We start from the raw sequence: 20481 nt of genomic DNA, 5'->3' as shown, positions 1-20481 counted from the left end.
GTGAGTGGCTAATGCGATCAAGGCCGTGGCCGCCACACGACCCAGAAGTTTTCAACGCACTTTCGACAAAAATTTTCAGAAGTGCTCTTGAACTAGACAAGTGGTGGTGGAAAGCTCAGAATTATGAGCCTTTGAGCGAATTAAAAAAGGTGTATATAAACTGGGAGAATCAAAGAAATTCAACGTTGCACAGGAGAAAGCTAGACTGTACACACCACACCAGAATGACAAAAGCGATGCACAGTATATCAGGATCGTTGCTGCGTCTAGGAGCCAGAAACCAACGCCAGCTGTGTGTCAACGGAGCGCAAGTGACAGCAAAAAGAGGCGTGGTATTTGCTAAAGGCCCAAGGGTCAGGGGAGCCATCCGGGACCCAGAAGACATATTCACGGTGAAAGGGATTAGATACGGACTGACCGAGGAGAACCTGAAACCATTGAAGACGTTTTTGCAGTCCAAACTGCAAGGCAAGTACGAGCTGCCTGACAAGTTGCTTCTACAGATAATCACACACAAATCTTTTGCACACGGCACGCAGCCGTATAACGCAAGACTGTCCTATTTTGGAAGAGAGCTGATCCAACTGAGCGCTGCCAAGTACGCCATAACACGAAGCACAAACAACGAATATGCCATAAATAATCTGAACTTCGACTCGCTTGGATCTTACACACAGGGTCTGATGAAAACGGACCGGCTGCTCAAAGAGTACGCCGTTGCCAACAATCTAGACGCTGTTTTCTTCAGACGGCTGGCTCTGCCCTCGGGAAGAGAAGACGAAAACTACAAACCGAAAGCAATCTGGTCCACCTTGACTGCGTCATTGGTTGGTGCCATTGCCTCCCAGCACGGCAAAAAGGCGGCTGAGGAATTCATTGAGAAAGAGCTGTTTGGCGACGTTTTCAAACAGATCCTTCCTGCGACCAAGGCGGCGTCTGAATCGGCTTAGTCTGTATATAGATAGTGATATATGTACATTTCGGCATCAACACACATCCGTACACCAAATCTCTCCCGAGTCGTCAAAAAAATTGTTTCACGCGTTAGTGTTAAAAAAGATTGTTTTTACGATCAAGCTAGTCTTCTCAGGGTCCCGAACCGATTCAGGCCCGTATTGCGTATTCCCATTGCGAAACAGCAGTACAGTTTGCCAATAGAGCCACTGATCAAACAAATCCACGCTCTTTCGCAACGAGAACCGAGCTGAAATACGAGGCGCGTTTGTTTGTTTGGTAGCCCCATCCATCACATTTACTACTCGCTTATTTTCCAATGACGGACGTGCAACGCATCCTGCACTACCACAAGGTGCTCAAGGATTTTCTGGACACCTCCTCAGATGCACTAACGCCGGTGACCTCGTCCAGAGTCATCAAGGCTAGAGAGAAACTGGGCAAGCTCACGAGCTCGCAATTCTTTGATCTGAGCACGGATGTTTACGACGAACTACAGCGGCGGACCACTTCAGAGTCGCTGCGGCCGTCTTTCCTGCCGGCGCAGTCTAATTTCCATCCTAAACGGAACCAGGCCAGACAGAAGCTGGCGTCTTTGCCAGCGGGTCGATTCAAAGATCTAGTCAACGATGTTCTTTTTGAGATCGAAAGACACCAGTCCCAGTACATTAAGGCAGAAGACCAGATTACCAGCCGCGCCGTGGATGACATGCCGAAGGACTCGAGAGAGACAAACGACCCCTTCCAGACCAAGGCGGTAAATGAGATGCCCAAAAGCTACAACAAAAAGCAGGACTTGGTGGTGAACACAGTGAATCTCCAGACGCCGATAAGCGATAGGTTCCAACTGTCTCCCGATACGCCTACACAGCGGGAGATCAAGAGCACCAAGGTTGTGCCCCAAAAGTCCGAATTATCCTGGTCCAGCGACGAAGATGAGATTCCAGAATACAAGCCGTCGGGAAATAGACGCTCGAACGAGTCTTTGCCGGAGAAAAGCCCAGCCAAAAGTCCGGCCAAGAGCGTTCCGCTTCCTTCGCCAGCGCGCTCGCAGCAGTACGCAGAGTCTCTCAAAAGCCCCGAGGCGGCCCGGTCGAATGCCGCGTACGCTACTGCCCAGAGACTTTCGAACGGCAGAGATAAGGACAGGGACATGGATCTGCTGATGGAAGAGAGCAGCAAGATGGACGAGAGGATTTCCAGTCTTGAGTCCGAATTGTCGGATCTAAAGAAGCAGAAGGCCGAGCTTGAGTCTGAACACACCCAACTCTCTGCATCCAACGACCAGCTCAAGAACGAGCTCAAGAAATATAATAGAATGTCGAAGGACATGAAGAGACTGCTGGAGGAGAAAGAGCAGCTGAATAGAACCGTCAAGGAGAAACATGAAAACATGATTGCCCTGCAGGAACAGCTGCGGGGGATTTCTGACAGCCAGGGCCACAAGCCTGAGACAGAGGACGCACTGAAAGACCTCCAGGCCAAGCACGACACGCTCTTGGACGAGCACAATTCCGTTCGGCAGCAGTTGGAGTCTGTGCAGCAGGAGAACCAGAGAATGGCTGCCGAGCTGCAGGAACTGCAAAGTCTCAAGCAGGAGAAACAGACTAGTGACAAGCTTGACCGAATGGTGCAGCAGCACAGGACTGCTGTGGACCCCGCGGAAGCTAGCAAGCTCACGAATCTCAACAATGACTTGCTAAAATGGCAGTCCAGATACGAGGATGCAAGATCCGAAAAAATGGCCAAGTCGCTTTCCAGGTCTGTGGCACTGTCTGCTGAGGATTTGCAGCCACTTATCGAACCCAATGGTTTGGTCACTATGATCCAAGCGGTGAACTTTTACTCGTCCGTGGACTCACTGCTCTTGTACGTGACGGAAGATGAGATCAGCACAGACCTCTTGTTTGAAAGGACAGCCGTTTTGGTGACTCGTGCAAACGAAATTGCCAAGGCAGGTGAAGGCGGATCCGAGGACCTAGCCGACAAGAGCCGGCTGGTGCAGTCTGCCATTTCGAATGCCCTCACTAGTGCGCGGTACTATGCTATGTACAAGAGTTTTATTCCGAAGCTGGTGATGAACACGGCTGTGAACGATGTGTGCTTTGCGGTGTCGGACTTCCTGAAAGTGGCCAAGTTGACAAGTTCTGACGCTGCGCCACAACCGGTCCAGGAAAGGAACCAGACACCGGTTCCCGAACGGCTGGCTCTTCCCCATGATGCTGAGCTCAAGACCCGGGCTGATTCGTCTTTGGAGATGTCTGTTTCTCCGGCTCGGTCTTTCCTGAGCGACGATACAGAATCGTCTGTTCGGCCGCTCAGAATCAGACAGAAGTTGAGCCAGGAAGCGGGCAATGCTTCTGAGGCTCCGAAAAAGCTTTCCAAGCCTCCTATGTTTTTGACTTCGTCGCCGGCCGGCACTCCAATTGGACAGATCCTGGTGACGCCTACGAAAATAGCCAACGACGGGTTCTTCGACCAGTCGCACAAGTCGTTGGAGGAGGCAGGCGACAATTCTCAGAGGACCGGCAGTCCATCAAATAATTCCGACAAGACGTCGGAAGAAACCAGAGAAGCAAGCAAACCTTCGCAGCAAAGGGAGCTGCCAAAGGACGCATCCGGCCCATCTAAAATCCAGTCGGAGGAGAAGCCGCCAACCGACACCAACGGCACTCTCTACAAGAACGTCAATGGCAGCGTGTCGTCGCTGGCCTCAAAGTTCTCTGCCAACCAAGACCAGGAGTCTCCGATGAAGTCTCATGCATCCAAGTCGTCGCCAAAAGGCAACATCCTTGCGAGGATGAGAATGCTGCAAGAGAACAGCGACAACGACAACTCTCCAACAAGAAGCAGGTCCGGGTCGCCAGCCAGATACGTCTCTGATACGGCGTCTTCTGCGTTCGACAAGTTTGGAGCGCGCCGGAGGACGAGCGTCGACAGATCGACCTCTTTGGCCAACGGCACCACCGGCAACCACACAGAGAAGCCGCAGGAGTCGACGGAGCCCGCTAAACAGCCCGCTGAGCAGCCGCCAAGCACGTTGGAGCTGCCGAAGCCAGAAAAACCCGTGTCTGCGGTGCGCGACAGCGTCTACGACAACCCGATGGCCCAGGAAGAGCCGGTGAGCAGAGATGGCCCGTCGTCGGGGCTCACGATTCCGAGCGCCGGGAGCGCGCTCCAGCCGCTAAGCGCACAGGACGAGACCACGGCCGAGAACTTCGAGGTGGAAAAGTTCAACACGCTGGACCCAGACAACACCCTCAAGGAGCTGTTGCTGTATCTGGAGCACCAGACCGTGGAGGTGATTGCGGCGATCCAGAAACTGCTGGAATCCATCAAGAACCCGAAGGCCACGAAGCTGCTGCTCAAGAACGGCGCCGGCCAGATCATCGAGGTGGTCAAGCAGATGGCCGAGGGAACGAACACGCTGATGGCGCAGACGAGGTACGCCGAGCAGATGGGCCACGCGCAGTACGTGGTGGAGGTTCTGGAGGACTGTGTGCGCCGGATGGAGGCGCTGTATTCCAGCGGAGACGAGCGCAGAGACGGCGAGTACGCGGACAAGGCGTTCAAACAGCGGTCTGCAGGCATCGCGTTCGACGTCGCGCGCAGCACGAAGGAGCTCGTCAAGACTGTCGAGGAGGCAAGTCTACGCGACGACATTGCTGTGATCGACTCGAGACTCAACGGGGGCGTGTAGGCGGAGAATGAAAGTAAGTAAATTACTCCTGTGGTAATTCCCGGTGCTGTCTGCGTGTAGCGGCCCGCTTTCTGCGGATTTTGCGTGGATGCTATTCGTTGGCCGCTTTCCTCCTACAGACAGGACACCGCTGTCCTGGTGCGCGGCTGCTTCCAAGCGACAGCCACCTGCTGTCACTTGCCGCGCCACTGTTGAGATCTGGCCCTGTGGCTGGTGTGCTCCGGCAGCACGGATATGGTGTGGCAAGCAGGTGTCGGCTGTCAGGGCGGCGTGGAGGGATAGAGAACAGTCCAGCTGACAGCTGTGCGAGATCCGGCCAGCCTCTTGCGGGCCGCGTCCGCAGCGTACGGATCAGATCTGGTCTGCGCGTGTGCCCTGGGTCCCTGTCAGGGTGCGGCGGCCTCGCAGCTGCGATAGGGTTTTTGCAGTGGCTGCATAGACGAGCAAGAATGGTGTGATTTAATTCGTGGCCACACAATGGAGCAGAGCCGGAGCAGAGCGGGAGCAGAACGACGTAGAGCCTATGACGGGCAGTATGGTAGCCGGGTCGGAACGGCGGGATTGCGGTCTGCTGGGAGGCGGGCAGAGGCTGCGAGGCAGAACAGCGAGCCTGGGTGTGCAGCGTGAGCAGCCGCTGTCTGCGCAGCACCGAGGCCAAGTGATCAGACCAGACGGGCGGGCCGCGAGACTACGTGCATGGCACAAAAGTTTTAGTCGTGCAGATCTGGGGAAACTTGGGGATTGAGAAGAATAATTTATTTGCTAACTTGTCTTGGTATCAAAAAATCTGTGTGCGTGCTGTGTTTAAGCGAGTGTGCGTTTCTTTGCTAGTTTACAGTTGGAATATATAGTGCGCGCAAGCTCGGAGGCCGGAACTATACGGAGAGTGCATTTTTTCTCGCAAGATCGTGACCATAGCCAGCAGATAATCTTGTGGCCGCAAACCGGGGACCGAATTAATAAGCTGCTGAGCGTGTACAAATTCTGCACAGATACAGAACCAGAAATTCCAGGCGCAGGCCAGACTATAAGGAGCGAGAGGACTTAGGAGCTGCTAGACAAGATGAACGGGGCGACCTTGAAACCTGAAGCCGGCAGTCGGGAGCTTCCCTCGATAAAGGACCTCTTCCCCGCCCTGGAGGGCAGCTCGATGGCTCCCAGAAGCCAGAACATGGCCGAGGGCGTATACGTGGCTCCGCCGCTCGGGTACGGGCCGGCAGACTTCAGTCTGGAAAGAGAGCTCGGCAAGCTCACGAAAATCAGCATGGAAATCCAGCAGATCCTCGAGAGCTCGAAAAGCATTGCGCAGGTGCCACGCGAACTGCTCGAGAGCGGAGCCCAGCAGGTGGAGCTCCTGCATTCTATTTATCATTCGTGGATGAGAACCCGTGACGAGGAGGCTGCGCGGGCTCCGCCTGCGCAACACGCACATTCAAGGAACTCGTCGATGCAGTACACGTTCCAGCCGACGGTTCACATGGGCTCGGGCGGCGCCCCGATGCCGCTGCTTCTCAACCCGTCAAGATACCAGAATATGGAAGAACAGGCCGCACGGACGCTTTCGTCGATGGTCGAGGTGTCACCTTCGCAGGCTCACTGCCGCACACCTTCGTTCCCAACGGACGACCGGCTCACCACGCCGCCGGTCTCGCCTAGTTCTTTTTCTGTTCGCAAACTCAAAATGAAAAAATCTCCAACAGGAACAAATAACGTCTCCGCACAGTTGGTGCTCGAGGCCAACGCCGACAGCGGGAGTCTTGCTGAAATGGTGACCAACGAGTGTCTCCATTGTCAGTCCAAAGAAACACCCGAATGGAGACGTGGGCCCGAGGGAGAGCGCACGCTTTGCAACGCATGTGGACTCTTCTACGCCAAGCTGTGCAAGAAATACGGCGAGGAAAAGGCTAAGGATATTATGAAGGAGCGCAAAATCAAGGGAAGCGAGACTGACCGACGGGTCAGTGTGGGATTTTGAGTTGTTAACCGTAACGATTAACTCGATTGTAATAATGAGACATTTGACTTTTTTTACTCTTAGATACGCGTAGCCAGGTGGTTGACGACGTTGTTGAAAAAGGTGAGGCCATGCACAAACGTTTCGTAGTCGTTGTCCTCAATCGGCTCCGTCAGCCCAGGCAGTTGCTGGCCGGCATAGCCCGTGTAGCGTCCGCTCACATAGATGATATGTCTGAACCATGGTCTGTCCTTCAAGCCATCTGAGTTCAGGAACTTGCGCTCAAAGTACTTCAACTTATGGTTAGTTTTGACAATCTTCCATTGCAGAGCAAGTTTCTCCCACCACGACAGGTTATCCCAGTTGTCGTACTGTGTTTGCAACTGCACGGCGTCCGCGTCAAAGGAGGCGGCAGCGTCTTTCAAAGAAACAAGATTCTGCTTCGTGTCCGATAGCAGGTCGTCGAGCTTCTCGCCCGTCGAACAGTGTCCGAGACTCCGACTCAGCCAGTGTTCAGGAACCTTCACTTTCTCGTAGAGTCGCTGGATTTCCGCAGCATAGTCCGAAGCCTTCATTTGGTACACTTTGGTCTCACTCAGTTTCAGAACGGACAGACCGACGTACTTTGCCATGAGGTTGTGGAGAACAAAGCCAGGATCCACCAGACTATCTATCCAGTGGTAAGAATCGTAGACCGAATGGTAGTGATAAACAGGGCCGGTGCGGTTGCTCGTGAAACCCATATCCACCGACGGAATGCCCAGATGGTCCAAGAACACTGTATAATCGGAGCCCGAACCAAGAGGCTTGATGGTATCATTGGTGTTCTCTTTGAAGTGATCGTACAGTGTCTTGTCTGTGCCTGGGTACTCCAGAAGATCGGCTGAAGATCTGAGCACTTCGTAAAGCAGAGGCGAGGCTCCAAGCTGCAGGATGTTACCGACAGCTGCAACGTCCATGTTGAAGTAAGCGACTGTCTTTTTAGAAAGATCGCGCGCGTTGTATTCGCCAAATTCGGTGGATCCAAGCAGGCCGTACTCCTCGCCGTCCCAAGATGCAAGCATGATGGTTCTTTGCGGTTTCCAGCCGGTCTTTTGCAGATTGCCTAAGGCTCTGGCAATTTCAAGCAGCACAGCAGAACCCGTGTGAGGATCTCCGGCACCGGGGGTCCAGGAGTCACGGTGGTTGCCAATGATGATCACCTCGTCTTTCTTGTGTCCTTCGATCTTGCCGTAGACATTGTAGAGATTGGTGAAGTTGAAGTCCTGCTCGTTTGCCAGGTGCAGCTTGTAGCTTGGATTTGGACCAATCGAAGCGTAGTCGTAGCCGGGAACAAGTCCTGTAGGCCAGGACTCGACCTTAGGCCCGTGCCCAGAGAGTTTCTCCAAAATAGGAATAACGTCTCTGTAGGAAACGGGGATAGCCGGGATTTTTGGGGTTGTTAAGTGAGGACTCGACCGTGTCTTGTTTTCCCCCGGTTTGATGGCATAGCCAGGCGTCGTTGGGTCTCCGGGAAACACAGAAAGAAACTGCGAAGAGCCGCGCTGGATGGCACTTGGGTTTCTTGCTATTCCTTCCGGATAGGCCTTGTAGCCATTCGCCTCGGTCACCTCTCCGTCATCTCCAGGATCCGTAAACAGTAGGGCGGCCTTGAAACCAAAATCCTGCGCAAACTTGACCTTCAGGCCCCTGAATATTTTGCCATATCTAATCACCGCTATCTTATCTGTTGCGTTCACTCCTAGTTCGGCCAACGTGTCGAAATCCTCCTTAGTGCCGTAATTGCAGTAAATATACTCGCCCACAACGTCGCCGGAGGCCGCGTAGCCCAAAAATGCGGGCACACTTTTCAGGGAGGTCGGGTCGTCTTCCAAAATGTCTTCGCGAAGAGCAGCCTTAAACACGACAGAACCGTTGTCCGCACTCAAAAGATCCAGCGACTGGGACACGGGATAGCTTATGTAGGTCGTGTAGAGGTCAGTTTCCGCCTCCAGACCAAACTCGAGGAATTTGTCTCTTGTCCAATTGGCTAGCTTGATGTTTGCCTCCGTGCCTGGGAATTGAGTTTCATTCGAGTACTCCTTCAGCCATGTGCCAGCATAATTCTCTTCCAGCGAACCAAGATAGCCCACAAAAGTCTTGTGGACGGGATCTGGTTGAGCCGAACGGTGAACCTGGTCCAGGGCGAACCGACAGAACAGTCCTAAGATAAGCATCTGCAGGACGATCGTAATCGGGTTGCGGAGCCATTGGTGAGCTCTGCCTGGTTTGTGAGGGCCCTTTTGGGTCTGAAGACCTGCCTCAGGATCCAGAAATAGCTTTTTCTCCTTCACTTCTTTCCTCTCCGTCATGGTGTACAAGGAAGAGATAATTAACAAGAAGTGATAAATGCAGCTGACCAAAACTGTAGCTAGCGACGCGACGAATCAATATCGTTCGACGTCAAAAAAAAAAAAAAAAAATAAAAGAAACACACAATTCTGTATTTTTATTTACAGACAATTCTGTTCCACCCGGTTTGGCATATCTATAAACTCAGCCTTTGCAGGCAAGCCAGCTGTGAATAATCTGCATAATATTGGATTAATTCACACAATTTCCAATAGCATGAGTTCGATCTCCTCGTCCCCCGGAACAAAGATCGGGTACAATCCCATAAAGCTGATATTACGACTCTATGCTGAGTTTTTGGTTGCCAAGAAGCAGAACAACTTGCTGATCGAACTCAACCACGACTTCAAGCCCACGCTGAAGCACTTTAGAAACCTTTCCAGAGCCGCCGTCATTAATCTCAGCATCATCGGCTCTGTGTTTTTGTTTGTGCTCTATGTGCTTCCAATCTCCTTCCTGCTCAAGCTTTTGCTGGCCTTTGGGCTCGGCCTCCTAATAACTGTTCCAATACTGTCGCAGTTCTTCCTGTTTGGTCTCCCGATCCTTGCGTGGGTGTTTCTGTTCTTCTCGGCAGGGAAAATCCCAACCAGCTGGAAACCTCCGATTAGCGTGAAAATCCTGCCGTCGATGGAGACTATTCTGTACGGCGACGACTTGTCGGACGTGCTAGCGTCGTACACGTCTAAGCCTCTGGATTTTGTCGCTTGGTTCCCGTACGGAATAGTGCATTTTGCGGGCCCCTTTATTGTCGCTGCTCTGGTATGGCTCTTTGGCCCGCCAACCGCCCTGCGCTCGTTCGGATGGTCGTTTGGGTACATGAACCTTGTGGGCGTGGCCATCCAGCAGATTTTCCCGGCCGCTCCTCCGTGGTACAAGATCCTGTACGGGCTGCAGCCGGCCAACTACGCCATGAAGGGCAGTCCCGGAGGCCTGGGCCGTATGGATGGCTATTTTGGGGTGGATCTGTACACGACGAATTTCAGCAACGCTCCGGTCATTTTTGGAGCGTTCCCGTCTTTGCACTCCGGCATTTCCACGATGAACGCGCTGTGGCTATCATACCTGTTTCCCAAGTACTCTCCGTGCTTTGCGTGTTACGTGTGCTGGCTGTGGTGGTCCACGATGTACCTGACCCACCACTACTTCTTTGATCTCACTGCCGGCTCTGTTCTGGCGGTGACGTTCTTTTTCGTGGCCAAATACCAGTGGCTGCCGTTGAGAAAAGCCGACTGCTTTTGCCGTTTTAATTACTACCGACTCGAGTACGAGGACCCGCTGCAGAACGACCCGCTCAACTACGAGGCGCGGCTCAGCATGGAAGACGCGGTGGAGCTGGACGACGCCACGTCCAGCGGCGAGTCGACCCCCGTGGACGACGACGCGACGGTCGAGTCGAGTCTTTTTACAGCCTAATGCATAATGATAATAGATACTCAACTATTTAGATCGATCAAGAGGTTCTGGCTTGCGTCCGGGTGCTCGTTTCCGGTCTGCTCCTGTCTTGTGTCAGGTGGAACGTCGCTATTTTCGTCGTTACTGTCGTGAGTGTCGTAAAAATCGTCATGGTAGCTCGAATGCGTGTAGTTCTGTGACGCCAGACTGATTCTGCCCGACGACCGCGACTTGCGGTGGCCCGGCGACCCCGGCAGATACCGTGCAACGTTGCTGGAGAGCGCCGATATCCGCGACTTGGCAAACGGGTCCTGGTCCTCCTCGAGCCGCAGCGCGTCCGAGCGACCCACGTCGAACTGATCCTCATCGTAGAAAAGTGTGCCCGAGTTCTGCCGCGTCTGCTTGCGAGGCTGGAACTTTTCGCGCTCGGCGCCCAATTTCGACTCGTCCGTGGCTAGCTCAACCACGTGCCGCGCCATCTCCTTGATCTGCTTCTCGTGGTTCAGATCCAGCCCGTCGTAGCTGAGCGTCACCCGGTAGTGCTCCAATTGCACCACAGGGTCGAGAGCTATGCGAATATCGTCGACAATGTCGAAAACCTTGACACCGTCGTCCTCCTGGTAGCAGTACAGCAAAAGATGCTCCAGCAGCTGCAGACACTTGGAAACAATGACAAACTCGTACCCGCGCGTCACAAGTGTCTTCTTGAGCGAGTCGAAGATGCCCTGCGACCCCCGGCCCAGCCCAGAGTACTCCTGGATCCGGCGAACTATAAAATCAATGGCTTTCTTGGAGATGCTCTGGCCAGACTCGGCCGTCTGGGAGACCGCAATGTGGTCGGAAACATACTCGGGGTTGGCGTAGTTGAGAATCCACGAGCAAAGCTGTTTTTTCTGCTTGGACGTCGGGCCCCACGGATCCGTGTTGGTGGCCTCCCGGATCAGTATCTCGAGGTTGGAGTAGCCGGAAAAAGCTGCGGTTAGAATGCTGAAAGAACTGCCAAACGTACCGTTCTGGAGCTTTCTGGTCTTCTGTCGGATGTCGTATAAAGAGTACGAGGACATGCGGCGGCCAAAGTATAGGTGACAAAGTATTGCTGTTTGGAACGAAAAGACGCACTAAAGCCCGCACTCAGGCAGACACGCCGATCGACGCGTCGAATACTACGAAGAGACAAAGGATCATCATTTAATCACTCATTACTTACAGCTCACCGCAGTCGGTGATCTCGATCTTGGCACGGGTGGCGCCAGATCCAGAGCCGAGCTTCTCGATGGCCTTGACAACGTCGTATCCCTCGACAACCTCGCCGAAAACAACGTGCTTGCCGTCCAACCACGAGCATGGCACAGTCGTGATGAAGAACTGGGAGCCGTTGGTGTTTGGACCAGCGTTGGCCATCGACAGCAGGCCCGGCTTCGAGTGCTTGTGGTTGAAGTTCTCGTCTGGGAACTTGGAGCCGTAGATGCTCTTGCCACCGGTTCCGTTGAAGTTGGTGAAGTCTCCACCCTGCAGCATGAAGTCTGGAATGACTCTGTGGAAGATGGAGCCCTTGTAGCCAAAGCCCTTCTCTCCAGTGCACAAGGCCCTGAAGTTTTCGGCGGTCTTTGGAACGTCATCGTACAAGGAGAACACGATTTTTCCTAGTGGTTTGCCTAGGCGGTTAGAAAGTCCAATGGCGGCGGAAGAGCCGAGCGGGAGCTCAATTCCTCTCGTACATACCGTCAGCAGCAACGTCGAAGAAAGTCTTGACCATTTTAGTGAATAGATAGAGGAAGAAAGCAATGCAATTTGCCTCGCTAAAATTTTACACCGTGGCATGGCCATCGAGGTGAAACGGCCGGGTAACGGTCTTCTCCCTCCCGGGCTGGAATTTTCCAGTACGTATATACAGGGTCTATTGGATGTAGAGGAGGAACTGGTGGACGGTCTTGGCGAACCTGTCGAAGCTCGCCGGGTCCATTTCGTGCTCTGTTTCGGGCGCCAGCAGCGACGCCTCGAACCGCTCGTTTTTTCCGTTCGAAACCACGTCGTATATCAGGTGGCAGCCGTCGAAGTCCAGCTCGATTGACCTGCGTCTGTTGATGGCCGTGACGAGGTAATCGGCCGGCTCCTGGTTCTTGGCGAGCCGGATCGGGATCTTGCGCGACACCAGGGTGTTTACGAGCCGGTTGAGAGCGCTGGTGTCGGACATATCCAGCAGGTTCGAGGAGAGCGAGTTGATCACGTTTTGCAGCGGTTTCTGGGACGGCAGGCCCGGGTCGTAGGGGTTGGAGCCGTCCAGGAGAACCGAGTTGCACGTGGACTGGAACATGACGTCGTTGTGGAGCTCGGGAAGCGCCAATGCGCAACTTACCTCGTTCTCGTTCACGTAAATGCTGCAGGACGACAGGTTGACTCTATTTTTTGAGATCTGGAACCATATCTCGACGTTGGGCAGCGTGGTGAAGTTGCTGAAATTTCCGTACGCGTCGGGCACCAGCTTGACCTGTAGCGAGTGCTCGAAGTTGTTTATGATGCCTCCGGCGACACCGAAAAAGCGTGCGTTTTTGTCGTACAAGTTGAGCATGCCAATTTTTTTATTGATCTGGGGCAGGTTGGCGTGGAAGAAGCCAGCGCTAGCGGCACTTTCGTCAAACAGAAGCTTGCCGAACGTCGCGTTGAACGTTCTGGGAAGCCATGTTTCGCCTTTTTGCACCTCCGGAGTCAGCGTGGAGTAGATTTCCCGGCTCTTGGCCAACCACGGAGCAGACGAGTCGGGCACCGAGATCTCGGCCGGAGAAAATGGCTTTGTCTCGTGTTTCTGGTCCAGGAAGTTGTACTGGAACTTGTCCGCGGCCTCGGCCACCTCAGACCGCAGCTGGTCGACCTCCTTCGCCAGCGACTCGGGGTCAGAATAGTCCTCAAAAGAGGACTCGCGGAGCCGTTTCTGCGGCACCTCGTACCGGTACAGCGGGCCAGCAGCCCACCATGGCAGCGAAGAGTCCTGGTACAGTTTTTTGTACTCCGTGGAAGCGCCGGAAACGTCGATATGTTTGTGAGAGGTGGCAGAAAAGTCTGTGGCTGCCAGTAGCAGCGACTTGGCCAGCTGCAAATTGGCCGGATTGAACGTGCTGAGCTGGAACAGCTTGTCTTGTCTGTTGATCTCCTCGAAGTACACGTTGCTGAGTTTCTGAAGCTCCGCAATGGGCATGTGCCGGTGCAGTTTGTGGGTGTAGAACGAGGCCAGTTCGTTGAGATGGGCCACGGACGTGCTCACGTGATTCAACAGGTAGTTCCATGAGGCCTGGACAAAGTTCACAAGCTCCTCGTTGCCGCGCACCGTGAAACGCGAGAGACCGCGGTTGAGCTCGAGCCGAGCGCCGAGCCTAGTCCACGACTGCATGAGGTAGCCGGCGTGCGAAAGCAGCAAAAACGCCTCTTTCTTGCTCTGCAGCGTGATGTCCGCCTGTTTGAGCACCTCGACGGGCGAGTCCTCGGAAATAGCCACATCCCAGCATTTTTGGATGATGAACTGGGCGAGTTTCTTTTTGGTGGAATAGGCAGCTGGAGGAGAAACGTGCTTGTAGCCAATGTATTCTAAAAGTTGTGCTTTTTGGTAGCCCTTGACCAGTTTTGTTTGCAGCTCAGCGTACGCCTTTAGCGAAATGGCGCTATTCCGTGGCTGCAAATTGTCCAGGTCCTTGAATAGCTGGTTGTCTGTGGACGGGATCTTAAACACCATAAGATTTTTCAGCCCCTTCTCGAACTCGATCATGTCAAGCCGGTTTTTTGCCCGGCCGCTCTCCAGCGTCTCCTTGATGTTGGTGAGCTTGGATTTTTTCTGGGCCGTGGGCTTGAGTACGATATGTTCCTCCTCGGGGACCTTTTCCCATGGCAGCGGCTCGTCGGACGCATACGGCGGGGTGTCGTCGCCGTTCGCCGTATCGGCCTCGTCTACTCGCTCAGACAGGTATCTGACAGAGAGCAGGCGCGGCCGGCAGAGCACTGTTCTCGGGATACAGTGTCTCAACATGAAAAATAATGAAAAAATAATAAAAAATCAAAAAAATAAAATTATCTTCAGATCAGACATTTTGGATCGTGGAAGCCATGGAAAATGGCATTCCTGATATTTTCCTGGGAGGTTCCAGCGACGACGATTCGCAGAGCTCTATCGAGGACGAGACACAGGACATTGAGCTGAGCTCGAGCGAGCCCGAGTCTGACGCGTCGATCTCGTCGATCGACGAGAACTCAGACTCGTCAGACCTGTCTAGCACAGATTTCCATGACGCAAGCGAAATCATCCAGGAGCCTGCCAAGCTCTCGTACTACCGACTACAAAACAAGCCGAGGCTGTTCCAGGGCAACATCAACTACTTACGGTTTTTCCAGGCCGAGAAGTCCCGGTTTCTCTCGTGCACAAGTCTGCTCGGACGGTCGAACCTGGTGGGAACTTACGTGTCGAGCGCGGGTTTCAGATACCGGCGCAAGAACGAGGTCAACGAGGCGGGAACATACTGGTCGGCAGATGACAAAGACGCGTTTTTCGAGCTTCTGGCGCGCTATTCCATCCACAGAGCCGATGTCATTCAGGAAAAGCTACCATCGAAATCAATCGCCGATATTCTGGACTATTACAAGCTGCTAAAACGCGAATTACAGCAGTACAAGCGACACAAGCGACGGCTGCTCAAACTGGTGTCGTACGACGAGATTCCCGCAAGCTACGAGATGAGCAGCGAGTTCATCGAGATGGAGGAGTCGCAGGCGTTTCTGATCAGGTCGGTGGCCAACATGCGGGACTCGGACGCAAACTTCCGCTTCAAAAAGACGCATCCGGGCCTGAACGAGCAGGAGCTGCTGGACTACGAGCGCATGACCGACCTGGCAAACTCTGTGTATGCCAATAACCAGCTCCTGGACGCTGCTTCCGGGCTCAAACGCAAGCTGTCCAAGCCGATGGTCTTGGATGAGGAAACGAAGTACATTTTGCGCCATGTCGCGCAGAACATGGCCTATGAAGTGGTGCTAACAGTTCTGGAGGACAAAATAGAGGCTTACGACGAGTTCGAGATCACGCAGAGCGACGTGTATCGGGCTCTGGCCCAGATGAAGGTACGCAGACCAATCAAATTAAAAGACTACTGGTCGAACATTGGCTGGAGGCTGGGGCTGGATTTTGGGCGCCAGATGCCCAGCGGGCGCCAGAGACTAAGCAGGCTGGTTCCGTACGAGATAAACGGCCTGGAGGAGCCCCAGAAGAAGGAAGATACCGCTGTTTTCGACAGCGAAGGAGACGAAATTGAGCAGGTGATGGACGGCGCGCTGCCGTTCGAGAGCGCCGTTTTGAACGCGACTCCCGTGAGCGAGCTTTCGCAGAAACCGTCCGTGGCCGAGCCCGACGAAGTTGTGAGCGAGCAGCTGCTGGAGCTCGAGACAGCGCTGCTGGAGAGAAAAGACCACGAGGAGTCGGTCAAACAGGAGAACTGGCTGCTACACTATTTGAGCTGTCGCGAGGACGAAATCATGCTGAACGACGCCGATCTCATCCGCGAGTATGTGGAAAACAAGTACCAGGACGAGGAGCCTGCCGCGCTACCAGAAATCCCCGACCACGCGCACATCACCAACGAAATGCTGTTTCTACACTCGTTCGACTATGCGAATTACGAATCGGATTAGATATCGCTACTACTCCTCCCCTTCCTGTTCTAGACCCCTTTCGAATATCTCCTTTCCAGTGAGCTTTCCCTGATGCATCTGCTTGAACCGCTCCTTGAGTCTGGTGTCTATTCCCATCTCGGCACGGAATTTCAGTCTCCACTGCGCATAGTTCTCTTTCGTCACCTTGGTTCCAGAAAACTTCTTCTGTTCCTCGTACTCGCGGGCACGGCGGTCTTCCTCGTGTTTCTTCTCCAGCGCGGCCACTTTCTCTTGAAATAGGGTCTCGGCGTGTTCCTTGAGCAAGGACGTAAGCGTGAAAATGCTGGGCATGCCGACATTTTCCTCGGCGTTCTGGTTCACGGCTTCCAACAGATCCAGCAAATCGTCTTTGTCGAACTCTACAGTCTCGGGTATGTTAAGTGTGCTTTCGGGCGCCTCGTCGTGCTCCTGTTCTATGCTCAGTTGCGGAACCACCTCCGGATACGTCTCTGGGTACTTGACGTTGAGGATCAGGGTGTGTTTGCGGTCTGTGCTAGTGTCCAGGAGCAACGACACGCGAAACTCCGTGTCTGATACCCTCTCTAGCTCATCGGGATATATGCTCTGCAGTATTTCGATTTCCTGCTTTTGTTCCTCTAGATAATCCATTTTGGAGAAAAATTTAGTTCATGTCAATTTTTTTCGAAAAAAATAAATATTAATGTCCTTACAGCAGGTTATTGTGGAGTCTGCCCAGCTTCTGGAGAACCAGCAGCCCGAAAAAGCCGTGGAGCTGCTGAGGGCCAAAACGGGCGAGTTCCAAGACTCACCGCTCTTTTTGCAGTCGTTTGGAGAGGCCCACCTGGAAAACGGAGACGTGGAAAGCGCATACGACGTTCTGAGCAAGGCCTGTAAACTGGACCCGGAGGCCAAGAGCGGTGTGGAGAAGTTCCTGTATCTGGGTCAGATAGTAGGAGCGAATGACGGTGTGGACCTGTTGGAGACGGGTGTGAAGAGGCTATTGGCCCAGCTGGAAATGGTCCAGTCGGAAACCGCACAGGAACTAGACGAAAGCACGCAGCTGCTATTTGCAGCTTACTCAGAGCCCGACAAGGTGCAGGAGTATCTTCTCAAGAAACTGAATCAAGCGCTGTTCGCCATAATTGAGATCTGGATGACAGATCTGTGCATGGAGCCCGCCGCAGAGGAAGAGTGCGAAAAGTGCATTCAGCTGGCGCTCAGCCTGGACAACACCAACGGAGAAACGTGGTCGTTGCTGGCAAGCATCCGCATTTCGCAGCAGAAGACTCAGGAGGCGCGCGAGGCCGTGAGGAAAGCCTGGGAGCTTTTTGAGCACAAAAAGTCCGCTCTTGAGGAGTCTTCCGAGCCCGAGTCCCAGATGGAGTACATCGACCTGTGCCAGCCGCTGACAACGCTCTCTAAGTATGCAATTGAAACAGGCCTGTTCGAACTCGCGACAGCTATAGCGTCGTCTGTGCAGGATATCAACGAGCAGAGTGTCGAGAGCTACTATTTGGAAGGATTCGCATATCTTCTGGCGGCCAGAAGAAACCAGAACGGCATTTCCGAGGAGGACGGAGACAAGGTGTCGATCAACTATGAGCAGTATCCACTGAAAGAGCACGACGAGACGGTCAGAGACGCGCGGCTGGCTCTGACGGAGGCGTACAAGCTGCTGCAGGTGGACAGTGTTGCTGCCGAGACGGACAGAGACCTTGCTAACACGGTTATGGAACTAGTGAACGAGCTGGGCGGTCCACTGTTCGAAAAGGCCAGCAAGGAAGACGTGGACCTGGAGGAGCTGTTGGAGAACGAATAGTGATTAATGACTGTGTAGACGATTATTCTGTGCCGGCTTCCCGGTTATCTGTGTTTTGCTGTGTAATTTTCAGGTCTCCGAGCTCCTGGAGTATCCCTGGCAGGAACGGCTTGGCCTGTTCCTCCTCCGTTTTGTCTGGCTGCGGATCTTGGTCTGGCGGGCCCGTTTCCTCCAGCTCGTCGTCTAAAATGCTCACATATTCCGACGGGACAAGCCCTGTTTCTCCGGACTCCGGGTCGTGGGCCACGAGCCACCCCTCGCCGTACTCGTAGTTGATGATTATGACTTGATCTTGCTCCAGTTTCAGCTCGTTCTCGTTTTCTGGCTCAAACGGATACAACGCCACGGCCTGTATCACGCGCTCGCTGGTGTCTTCTATGTATCCGTCGGTGATGCCGTAGTGGAGCGGGTGGTCGACATCGTAGGCAAAATCTTTTATGGACACGGAGGACATAACGAACGGAGATGATTTTAGTGCTTATTTATTTGAATTATTATTTGTAATTATTTATTTTATGACCACTGCGCACCGGCCGACTTTTGACCACGCGCGCGGCCGCGACAACGTGCGGTCTTCGATCAAGCACAAGCGGGCGATGCCGGCGCACATGGCGATGAAGTACCGGCGCGAGAAACGGCCGACGGACGACGACTGGGACGGGGCGTCGGAGTACGAGGTGGACAAGAGCGAGGTGCAGCGACTGCGGAGCGAATTGGAGGACAGGAGCGGGGCCGAGAGCCGGGGAGCGGCCGAAGAGCGCCAGCCGGAGGCCGACGAGCTGGAACGCAGCAGACAGCTGCTACTGGAGACAAAGGATATAGACTCAGATAGCGACAGCGAGAGCGAAGGTGACAGCGAGGAGGATGACGAGGAGGACGACGATGAGGAGGACGAGGACGCCGAGCTGCTGCGGGAGCTGGAGAAAATCAAGCGCGAAAAAGAGGCCCGGCTAGCCAAACAGAAAGAGGAGGAGCTTGCTCGACGAGCCGCGAGCTCGAACCCGCTAGTGCAGTTCAGCGACAGCGTGCACAAGTCGTGGCGGTCGACGACGTTCAGACGAAAGGAAAAGGCCAGCAGACAGGAGAGCTACATTAACGATATGCTGCGCAGCGATTTCCACAAGCGGTTTATGGACAGGTACGTGAAATGACGTTCTATTACTTCTATGATGAAAGACGGAGTCTTCTGAACAGAGCCTTGACGACCTGCTTGAGGAACGGCCAGCCGTTGTCGCTTCTGACGGCGTCGCCGTTCTCCTCGAGTCTTCGCAGCAGATACTCCTTGGTTTCCTTGGGAGGGCCCCACGGAACGTATTTGATCACGTTCTTCACGTCGTACTTGTTCATCAGCTCGAACGTGACGTTGTCGGCCATGCCGAGCAGCTGGCCCAGGACCACGTTGGCCCGGACGTGCGCGCTGGCCCTCTGGAGCAGCTGTGTGGCCTTGATCTGCGACTCTCTGTTGTGCGACGCGACGACGAGATGCCCCACGGCCGGCTTTTCCGAGCTCAGGTTGGCGATCGAGGCTGCGATGCCTGCGTCGTAGTTCTGGTCGGTCTCCTGTTTTGTCGGGAAAATCACCGTTCTGTCCGGCTCTGAGTGGATATACGCTCCTCTCACGAGCTTCCAGCCCAGCAAATAGCCGTCCTTGCGGGCCAGGTCATTTTCTTCGGCAAGAATGCGGCTCGAGTCCCGCAGATACATCTGGACTGTGCCAACGACGTTGACCTTGCCCCTGTTGAACTCGCGGAAAAGGTCTCTCTGGAGTCGGTACACGCCGTGCTGGAGATCGTTGCGCTCGGCGTCGACAACGGCCGCCACGAACGGCGCCGTTCTGCCCGGATACTGTTTAGCCAGCCGCTCGTTTTCCTGCGCCACGACACGACAGATGTCGCGGCAGTTGCTCAGCAGCTGCTGGTAGCCGGCGTCGTCCTTGGCGTTGCTGTGGTTGCGCAGGATCTCGGCCGCGTCGTCGATCAGCCCCGTCGGCTTGAGCGCAACGTAGCCAGGCGGCACGGAGTTGATGTCCGTAGCCTGCGAGATCATCCGGGCCGTGTGCGGCACCAGCACCTGCGAAATCGACTGCTGCGTCTGCTCGACGATCTGGCTGACCGGCACCGACGTCTGCGCGCCGTCGCACGCCTCTATCGTCAGCGACAGCATCATGTTCTGGATGCCGCGCTGGGCCAGCCGGTCGCCTGTCTGGAGAACCTGTGCAAGGTTGTCTCCGCCGCAATAGTTGCGGTAGACGAGCAGTTTGACGAGCCAGAGCGGCGTGTACGGGAAAAGAGAGATGACAAGCTTGAGCGTGGACTTGGTGAGGGTGGCCAGGCCGATCACGCCGTAGCCCAGGAGCTCGGGCGTGGTGAGGCTGTCGAGATAGGTTTTGCCCGAGGACTGGAGACGGTGTGCCACGAGCGGCGTCCGCGGACGCAGGGCAAGGCCTGGCCGCAGCGGGCGGGAGACGAGCGCTTTCAGTCTGAGCATTGGCGAAAATTGAGCGCCATGCTGCGATATTTGCGATATTTATATATTCGCAGAACAGACGTCTGATAGTCCGGATAGGAATGTTTCAGCGAGGAAAAAAGATCTCGCTAACTGTTGCAGAAAAAAAGGATAAGG

At 54.3% G+C, this 20481-nt stretch overlaps 14 protein-coding genes across 14 annotated transcripts; 7 read left to right on the top strand and 7 right to left on the bottom strand.

Moving 5' to 3' along the window:
- Positions 1–11: 11 nt before the first annotated feature.
- On the top strand, positions 12–950 carry KL911_001288 (uncharacterized protein; the record flags this gene model as incomplete). Its single annotated transcript, XM_043196229.1, has 1 exon — positions 12–950. One exon carries the CDS (start codon positions 12–14, stop codon positions 948–950), a length of 939 nt encoding a protein of 312 aa, XP_043055861.1.
- Positions 951–1273: 323 nt separating this feature from the next.
- KL911_001287 (uncharacterized protein) lies at positions 1274–4654 on the top strand (the record flags this gene model as incomplete). The annotated part of the gene is made up of 1 exon (XM_043196228.1): positions 1274–4654. One exon carries the CDS (start codon positions 1274–1276, stop codon positions 4652–4654), a length of 3381 nt encoding a protein of 1126 aa, XP_043055860.1.
- Positions 4655–5177: 523 nt separating this feature from the next.
- On the top strand, positions 5178–6629 carry KL911_001286 (uncharacterized protein; the record flags this gene model as incomplete). Its single annotated transcript, XM_043196227.1, has 2 exons — positions 5178–5370; positions 5713–6629. The coding sequence occupies 2 exons, from the start codon at positions 5178–5180 to the stop codon at positions 6627–6629; spliced, it is 1110 nt and encodes a 369-aa protein (XP_043055859.1).
- Positions 6630–6688: 59 nt separating this feature from the next.
- Positions 6689–8959, bottom strand: KL911_001285 (uncharacterized protein; the record flags this gene model as incomplete). Its single annotated transcript, XM_043196226.1, has 1 exon — positions 6689–8959. The coding sequence occupies one exon, from the start codon at positions 8957–8959 to the stop codon at positions 6689–6691; it is 2271 nt and encodes a 756-aa protein (XP_043055858.1).
- Positions 8960–9215: 256 nt separating this feature from the next.
- KL911_001284 (uncharacterized protein) lies at positions 9216–10412 on the top strand (the record flags this gene model as incomplete). Its single annotated transcript, XM_043196225.1, has 1 exon — positions 9216–10412. The coding sequence occupies one exon, from the start codon at positions 9216–9218 to the stop codon at positions 10410–10412; it is 1197 nt and encodes a 398-aa protein (XP_043055857.1).
- A 20-nt stretch (positions 10413–10432) lies between these two features.
- Positions 10433–11455, bottom strand: KL911_001283 (uncharacterized protein; the record flags this gene model as incomplete). The annotated part of the gene is made up of 1 exon (XM_043196224.1): positions 10433–11455. One exon carries the CDS (start codon positions 11453–11455, stop codon positions 10433–10435), a length of 1023 nt encoding a protein of 340 aa, XP_043055856.1.
- A 139-nt stretch (positions 11456–11594) lies between these two features.
- On the bottom strand, positions 11595–12147 carry KL911_001282 (uncharacterized protein; the record flags this gene model as incomplete). Its single annotated transcript, XM_043196223.1, has 2 exons — positions 11595–12034; positions 12114–12147. 2 exons carry the CDS (start codon positions 12145–12147, stop codon positions 11595–11597), a joined length of 474 nt encoding a protein of 157 aa, XP_043055855.1.
- A 141-nt stretch (positions 12148–12288) lies between these two features.
- On the bottom strand, positions 12289–14406 carry KL911_001281 (uncharacterized protein; the record flags this gene model as incomplete). Its single annotated transcript, XM_043196222.1, has 1 exon — positions 12289–14406. The coding sequence occupies one exon, from the start codon at positions 14404–14406 to the stop codon at positions 12289–12291; it is 2118 nt and encodes a 705-aa protein (XP_043055854.1).
- A 77-nt stretch (positions 14407–14483) lies between these two features.
- Positions 14484–16058, top strand: KL911_001280 (uncharacterized protein; the record flags this gene model as incomplete). Its single annotated transcript, XM_043196221.1, has 1 exon — positions 14484–16058. One exon carries the CDS (start codon positions 14484–14486, stop codon positions 16056–16058), a length of 1575 nt encoding a protein of 524 aa, XP_043055853.1.
- Positions 16059–16067: 9 nt separating this feature from the next.
- On the bottom strand, positions 16068–16688 carry KL911_001279 (uncharacterized protein; the record flags this gene model as incomplete). The annotated part of the gene is made up of 1 exon (XM_043196219.1): positions 16068–16688. One exon carries the CDS (start codon positions 16686–16688, stop codon positions 16068–16070), a length of 621 nt encoding a protein of 206 aa, XP_043055852.1.
- Positions 16689–16740: 52 nt separating this feature from the next.
- On the top strand, positions 16741–17859 carry KL911_001278 (uncharacterized protein; the record flags this gene model as incomplete). Its single annotated transcript, XM_043196218.1, has 1 exon — positions 16741–17859. The coding sequence occupies one exon, from the start codon at positions 16741–16743 to the stop codon at positions 17857–17859; it is 1119 nt and encodes a 372-aa protein (XP_043055851.1).
- A 22-nt stretch (positions 17860–17881) lies between these two features.
- Positions 17882–18313, bottom strand: KL911_001277 (uncharacterized protein; the record flags this gene model as incomplete). The annotated part of the gene is made up of 1 exon (XM_043196217.1): positions 17882–18313. The coding sequence occupies one exon, from the start codon at positions 18311–18313 to the stop codon at positions 17882–17884; it is 432 nt and encodes a 143-aa protein (XP_043055850.1).
- Positions 18314–18374: 61 nt separating this feature from the next.
- On the top strand, positions 18375–19010 carry KL911_001276 (uncharacterized protein; the record flags this gene model as incomplete). Its single annotated transcript, XM_043196216.1, has 1 exon — positions 18375–19010. One exon carries the CDS (start codon positions 18375–18377, stop codon positions 19008–19010), a length of 636 nt encoding a protein of 211 aa, XP_043055849.1.
- A 13-nt stretch (positions 19011–19023) lies between these two features.
- On the bottom strand, positions 19024–20346 carry KL911_001275 (uncharacterized protein; the record flags this gene model as incomplete). The annotated part of the gene is made up of 1 exon (XM_043196215.1): positions 19024–20346. One exon carries the CDS (start codon positions 20344–20346, stop codon positions 19024–19026), a length of 1323 nt encoding a protein of 440 aa, XP_043055848.1.
- Positions 20347–20481: the final 135 nt, after the last annotated feature.

Source organism: Ogataea haglerorum, assembly GCF_019207285.1.
Source record: "Ogataea haglerorum isolate 81-453-3 chromosome Unknown 81-453-3_NODE_3_length_672639_cov_96.912891, whole genome shotgun sequence".
Lineage (NCBI taxonomy): Eukaryota > Fungi > Ascomycota > Pichiomycetes > Pichiales > Pichiaceae > Ogataea > Ogataea haglerorum.
The sequence above is the reverse complement of the archived record's forward strand: the minus strand, read 5'-3'. Positions and strand labels throughout refer to the sequence as shown.